Consider the following 7,282-nt stretch of genomic DNA (forward strand, 5'->3'; position numbering starts at 1 on the left):
CAAACAAGCAATAAACAAAAAACCAATGTGTCCATGAACCAGAATGAACAAAATTTGACATTTTATCATGAAAAAATGATGAGCACTAGTTGTCATCCCAGCCAGGTAGGAGAGCCTTGATCCTATGAGTTCTAGACCAGCTTGTGGGGAGGGAAACAGATCAGTGACTTAAAGGGCCTCTGCACAAGACTGGGCACCCGAATTCAGATTCTCAGAACCCATATAAAAGCCAATGTAGTTCTAAAATGCCTGTAATCTCAGCACTCCCTACAGGAAGATGGAAAACAGAGAGAGGAGACTCTCAAGGGCTGGTAGCCTGGCTTCCGCAGGAAAGAGACTCTGTGTGATGTGTAGGCTGAAGATTTTTCAAAACCAACTTTATTTTTTTTTTCACGTATTCATTTACATTTTATTTGGAAGTTAATATAAAGGGGCTCTTACATTTATGCAAGAAAATGATTAAAGATGTTTAAAAATAAAGGAGTTCTATTTTGACTCTAAAAGTATACCTCCTAGTTAACTTTGTAATCACTTCACTGGGGGTTAACTTCCTTCTTAGAATCATCAGAATAACAAGGATTAAAGAGCCTTTCAAACTCTGTTTCATAGGAGATAGAAAAGTTAGCGAATTTTTTATTTGGTTACAAATGTACCAGCAAGTGAAAAATATGCATGCTTCATTAGTCTGAAGATGGGAAAGTAGAAGAGTACTTCATAGTATGCTTCATGATGTCTCTTTTAAACACAGACATTTCTTTTCTCAGTTCACCATCTACATCAAAAAGCATATCGTAGTTGTTGGTCTCCAAGTTCATCAAACCCTCCATGTACTTCTCATGCATAACTTTAATTGCTTCCAGGGTCTGGCTCTGACTACATTTGGACAGTTTTAATGCTTGTTGTTCTTTTTGATAATTGTTCACTGATTTTTCTTGTTCTTCATTGAATTTCTGGACATCCATATCAAACTTCTGAAATGTAGTTATATACTGCTCACAAAATTTGTTGTTGATCTTCTTTCTCTCCTGTTTGTTCGTTTTCCAAAGTTGTTCTAATTTCTGGTTGCTGTCTTTGAATGAATCTTTGATATAAGTTTCCATGCGTTTTCTCTTTATGTGAAGCTTCTGGTTAATGTCACCTTCAAATTTTCCCAGGATATTTTGTATTGTAGATCGTATATCTCCAACTCTTTCTTCAGGATTTGCATTCCCATCATCATGAGTTACTGGATTCTGTACTTCAATAAGGTCCAATTCTGGAGCATTCCCATCTTGCTGTTCATCACTTGACATGTTCGAGCTTTCCATTGGTGTCTCGAGAGACTATTCAAAATGCTGCCTTTCCACTAAGAAACTTACGTTTTCATGCTTCCTCACGAACTTCGCTTCCTGGAGAACTCCCAAAACCAACTTTAATTATGGTTCTTTAAGACTTCAACCTCCCTTCTAGCCCACCATTCACCAGCGGTAGGGGAAATGAAGGGTTAATAGGAAATGAGAGTTGTAGACCTGTTTAGAAATACTTCTTTGGGGAGATACCAATCTTTGTTGTCAGCATTCCAGCTCACTAGCAAAACACCAAAAAATCAGTAGCAGCCACTTGATCAAGAAGAAACCTCTCAGTCCCTCTTAAGGTGGGCTGTCGTCGAGTCGCGGCGAGGCCGGCGCACCGCAGCCATGACAGAGGCTGACGTGAATCCGAAGGCCTATCCCCTAGCAGATGCCCACCTCACCAAGAAGCTGTCGGACCTTGTTTAACAGTCATGTAACTACAAGCAGCTTCGGAAAGGAGCCAATGAAGCCACCAAAACCCTCAAACAGAGGCATCTCTGAGTTCATTGTGATGGCAGCAGACACTGAGCCCTTGGAGATCATCCTGCACCTCCCTCTGCTGTGCGAAGACAAGAATGTCCCCTATGTATTTGTACGCTCCAAGCAGGCCTTAGGACAGGCCTGTGGCGTCTCCAGACCAGTCATCGCCTGTTCTGTTACCCTCAAAGAAGACTCGCAACTAAAGCAGCAGATCCAGTCCATTCAGCAGTCTATTGAAAGGCTCTTGGTGTAGGCTGTGGCCTCTGCCCTTTCCTGTCTACTGCCACCCTGTTTGTGTATCATATTGTCTGTTAGCATGTACTATTTTCAGTCAGTTACTATTATATTGTACTACATCTGCGTTTTATAATTTTATTTTTGTCTTAATAAGGTTATTTTTCACCATCTCTTCATTCTCTTCTACCATAAAAAATGAAATGATAGCTAGGACAGGTGAAAGGCAGAATGTCACCATTTAACAACAGGAAGAACCAGGAGAAACTTAAGCCAGGGACAGTGTATACTTTCATCTGCAAACTTATTCCAGTGCGCAGGGTAGGATGACAGTAAGCCTGGCCCCTTGTGCCTTTGATATAAGAGCTCCATAAATGTTACTGACACCGAGGAACTTCCTTTGTGTAGCAGTCTCTCCCACCCCTTATCATTTGAAGAAATTTGATGTTGGGCCTATGTCTGGGAGCCGTTTATTAATGTCCTGTGTGGTTTTGATGTATGTAGCCTGATATTCTCCTATATCTGGGGCAGTATCAGTTCAAAGGGATTCTGTGGAGATCGTGGCCAATTTGCTGGAACTTATAGCAGAGTCAATGCTAGCAGGAAACATCCTCTCCTTGGTAAATGGGGATGTCTTGTGGAACCATTTGATGCCCGTGTTGGGAGCCCTTATCCTGTTCTTCCCACAGCATGGGTCAGGTGTATTCTCCCTCACATGAAGAAAGTGATAACATGTTCATTACTGAGCATCCTAATAAATATGTTCATATTTCGTTTTTAAAAAAAAAAAAAGAAGAAACCTCGAGGCTAGGCCGATCGGCACAAGTCAACAGAAGCAACAGGCAGCAGCTGGAATACCATCAGAAGTTCTTTGGTGTATTTCTCTTTACAGAGTCACAACAAATGAAGATCAGTGAAGAAACCAAGGTGAACCAATGCAAAAGCATCCACTGTCTGCTGAGTCATCCTTATACTATTTCCAAACATTACATGTCCTCTCAAACATCTGCTCCAGCAAAATATTCCATGCCCTTTCACCAGGCAACCTCTAGAAAAACACCACGTATCTGTTCTCAGCAAAACATCCTCCATGTGTCTGCTTCAGCAAAACATCCTCTCATAGGACAGTTTCTAGAAAAACATCATGTAACAAAACTGAGTCTCCAACAAAATCAGAAATTCCCACTTCAGTGATGGCTGGTTTTCACTGTCATTTTGATATAGCCTGGAATTACCTGGAAAGAGAATCTTAATAGGGGTTTGTTTACATTGGGTTGGCCTATAGGCAGGTCTGGGGGAAAATGTTCATTGGTGTGGAAAAAACAGTCCAATATGGGGTAGGAAGGGAGTTCCAAATTGTGGAAATGGACATAAGCACAAAAGTAAGAAGTAAAAAGTAAGTGGTACTTTCTCTCTGCTTTTGGCTGTAGATATGATGTTAGTGTCTCAAGTGTCTGCCACTGTGGCCTCTCTGAAGTCTAACCTAGAATTTCTAGATAAAATAAATCCTTCATTCCCACTTTCTTTCATCATAGCAACAGGTATGAATCTGGGATCCCCTCTCTTGAAGGAAGATGAGAAGGCATGATCTGACACCTAGAAGCAGCCCTCCTACTAAACACACACACACACACACACACACGAACAACCTGGGCAGTTTAGTAAGAACCTGTCTTAAAATCATAAAAACCATAACACTCACAAGCATACAGCTAGCCAGCACCAGTCAAGCATGAACTCAGCCGTCCCAGTACATGTCATGATGTGACAGATGAAATGAAAGGCTATGGTCCCTAATTGAATCCCACTCTCCTCACTTCCATGGCATACCCAGTCACTAGCCTGTTCTAAATGTCTAATACACTATCACTTTACCTTCACATGCATGTTTGCATTCTTCTATACTGGCAGATGTGAAGTGCTTACATTCATTCCATCAACAGCTCCACAGTGTTTGACCATGTAGATATATATTCTAGTGGATTCATTCCATCTTGAAGGTCATCCAGGTTACTATAACTTGTAGATATAGCCAGATTGTTCTGCCAAGTGTACTTAACCAGTTCACAGTCCTACCCAAGCTCCTGGATAAAAGCCTGTTTTCCCTCTTTCTCTAAGAAGACTTTTGTGTGGGAGAGAAAAGTAGGGGTCTTGCTATGCTGCATGCAGGGTAACTTGAATTCCTGGACTCCAGGCTCAGCTTCCAGAGTGCCTGGTCTTTGTGTGAGCCACCATATCCTGCTAAGTAAGGCTTTTTTGTTTGTTGCAAATCTGATGGGAGGTACTGTGAGTTTAACTTTGATTTCCCCAGTGACTGGGAGGGCTGAGTTCATGCTCAGCTGGAACTGGCTAGGTGTATGTTGGTGAGTGTTTCCTCTTCTTCATGACCTTTCCTGTGTTTCCCTTGGGTTTTCTTTTTCTTGTTGATGTATGCTTCTTTTATATTTCTAATATAATAGTTCATTTGTTTTATTTACTGCAACTATCTTAGTCTGTCATTGATCTTTTAACGTTTTTATGATATCTGCAGATGGTTCTGATGAGCCCAATGTGTCTATTTTTAAAATGTATTATTATTATTATTATCTTAAGGCAGCTATGTGATCATGTGTCTAGCTATGTGACTCAGGCTGGCCTGGAATTTGCGGCCCTCCTGCCTAACTTCCTTAGTGCTGAGATTATAGGTACCACAGCCAGTTCTTTTCACTTTTTTTTTTTTTTTTAATTTCTGAGACTGTATCTCTCTTTGTAGGCCTGGTTGTCTTAGAAATCAATCTGTAGAACAGGCTGTCCTCGAACTCACAGATCTATATGATTCTGCCTCCCAAGTGCTGGGATCAAAGACATGCACCACCATGTCCAGCTTTCTTTCCACTTTCTGAGTTCAACATTTTGTGTGCCACATATAAGAGATCAATGACTGTGCTTCAAGTTTAAGGATCTCATGGTCTAAGTTTTTAAATGTAAACCTTCAGTCCCATCAAGGGTTTCTTTTCATATGGGAGGCAAACTGGAGACCTACTTTTATTTTTTTCTGTTTGGACAGCCAGCTATCCTAACTAATTCTGGTTTGTAGGGAAATATCTATAGCATTCCAAGTCTCAAATATGTCTAGAGTGGCATCTGAGCTTCATTTAGCCCTTCTCTGCCAATCCATCTTTTATATTGAATTTATCTATAGAGCCACTCTGTGAAATGTTTATTTGCTGTAATAAAAAGTTGCATGGGGAGCTGTAAGATTTTGCTTCAAGAATGCCCAGACATCTCTTTGAGTAAGACTTAGTACATGTTTAATACACAAAGAATCAGATCAGGAGGCTGCACAGAAGCATGTCAGGCCTAGCTGGTTAGCTTGCTTAGCCTCAGCATTGTGAGATAAGGTTGATTTTGTTTCTACTTTACAGATGGAAAACAGAGAGTTCAACAAACTGAGTCTGAAAAGCCCACGTGAGCTAGATATTGATTCCCTAAGCCTTCCTGTCACCAAAAACTTGATCTTTCTGCTTTACTACAAAGATGTAATGATTTGGGCCAGGCCATCTCATGTGAGGAACCAGTGCTTCTCAGCAAAGAGAAATATCTTCACTGTGACACATTTGAAGTCATGGGACCAGATGACAGTAGCAGAGCACACTCTTGCTGGAGATGTTACCAGGATGCACGCACTCACACTTACAAGCTGACCATCTCAGCAACACCACAGCAGAACAAGAATCATTATTTGCTTCTGGATGAAGTCTAAGCTTCAGGGAGAGCAAGAATTGCCTGTTGTCCCTCTGTTACTAACAAGCCACTAGAATTGTGTATAACCTGTATCTTATATTTAAAAAAAAAACAAACAAAAAGCAAAAAACCATTCTTGCCATTTTTTCTCATAGGTTGGCAGAGATCCTGGAGCAGGCCTTCATTGTCAGAAGTAGGTTGAATTTTTCAACTCTGAGAGCCACATTTCTGAGAGAAACCTGGGCATGGGAATACTTGAGTGCATTTATTACCAGTTAGGTACGTGACCTAGACCCGTCTCTTTTCTCTGTGGACACTTTTCTGAGCTGAGTCCACATGGCTGTTATGATCTGACACCCTGCCCACCCCCAGCATAGCTATAGCCATTCTGTTCTATGCCTGCCATCTCTTTCATACTGTTATTGTAATATGCCTGCTAGTCATTAACACAGAAAAAAAAATCACTTGACTCAGAGCAGGGTCATGCTGGCCATATTCCCTGTTATGTTCTCTATTTTCTGTATGAGGTTTGTTAATCTTAAGAAATTCCACAAAGCGTTACATAGGGCTCTCAAGTTAAAGCTCAATATGAACACTTATATCTAAAATAAAATAGCTGAGTCAGAGCTGACCAGCACCTGAGCATGAACTCATGGTGGTTTTTGTTTGTTTGTTTGTTTTTTTTTTCCTTTATAAGCTGACAGAAAAAGACATTTGGCATCATAGTTTCAGACCCAATCTGAACTATATCCATGGTCTGACCATTGTTAAGGTTCAATAAACCATTCCTGTCTGACTGAGATTGCTGTTTGTACTGTTTGTAAAGTGACTCCTGGACCACAACAATGCCAACAGCTTTTCAAGGCATCTGAAGAAATGACCACAGCCCACAACTGCAAGAGACAATGTAGAGCATAACAGAAGGGATCATGAGGGCCAGAACCCAGTCACCCTGTAGCAAAAGCCTTATGTATGGCTGCCATTAATGCCCTAATACAAGCTCGAAGGATTGGAGACAAATGACTCGACTCAAGATCTGGGAAGAAAATAGGTTCCCCATGGCTGAAATCCAACTAGTGCTCTTGCAAGACCATGCTTAAAAGCCGAGTGAAGCACAGAACCTTTAGGGAGGAGCACAGAGTCAAAAGCAGCAGCCATCTGCTCCACAGCTATGGCCATTCTCTCCCATCTTCCTAGGCCCACCCTCCATGGAGTTGAGACCCTCTTCACTCATTTCCAGTGTTCAGTGCCTGGGTGTCAACCCTTTAAAGGCAGCAACATGATGGACCCTGATTTCTGCTTCTGGAAAAAGTGACAATTTCATTTGCTCTTTAGAACGGGACCCTTTCTTTCTTCGGTTCCTGTGGTGACCAAGAAGATGGTATGCCAAAGTTAACTTTGGTGACTCAGATATTCTGTGGCCCAAGGTTCAGGACTCAAAGATGGATTTAGCTGCTCTGAGGCATTAAATTTATAAAACCTACCTCCTTGAAAATTACTAACACCAACACTTT

General features: G+C 41.3%; 1 protein-coding gene and 1 pseudogene across 1 annotated transcript; one reads left to right on the forward strand and one right to left on the reverse strand.

Moving 5' to 3' along the window:
* Nucleotides 1-621: 621 nt before the first annotated feature.
* LOC110309309 (X-linked lymphocyte-regulated protein PM1) lies at nt 622-1,393 on the reverse strand. Its single transcript, XM_021181893.2, has one exon. The coding sequence runs from the start codon at nt 1,305-1,307 to the stop codon at nt 681-683; it is 627 nt and encodes a 208-aa protein (XP_021037552.2). The 5' UTR covers nt 1,308-1,393; the 3' UTR covers nt 622-680.
* A 231-nt stretch (nt 1,394-1,624) lies between these two features.
* On the forward strand, nt 1,625-2,734 carry LOC110309851 (NHP2-like protein 1 pseudogene; annotated as a pseudogene).
* Nucleotides 2,735-7,282: the final 4,548 nt, after the last annotated feature.

This window comes from Mus caroli, unplaced genomic scaffold, assembly GCF_978045245.1.
Source record: "Mus caroli unplaced genomic scaffold, Mus_caroli_1 scaffold_12, whole genome shotgun sequence".
Taxonomy (NCBI): Eukaryota; Metazoa; Chordata; class Mammalia; order Rodentia; family Muridae; genus Mus; species Mus caroli.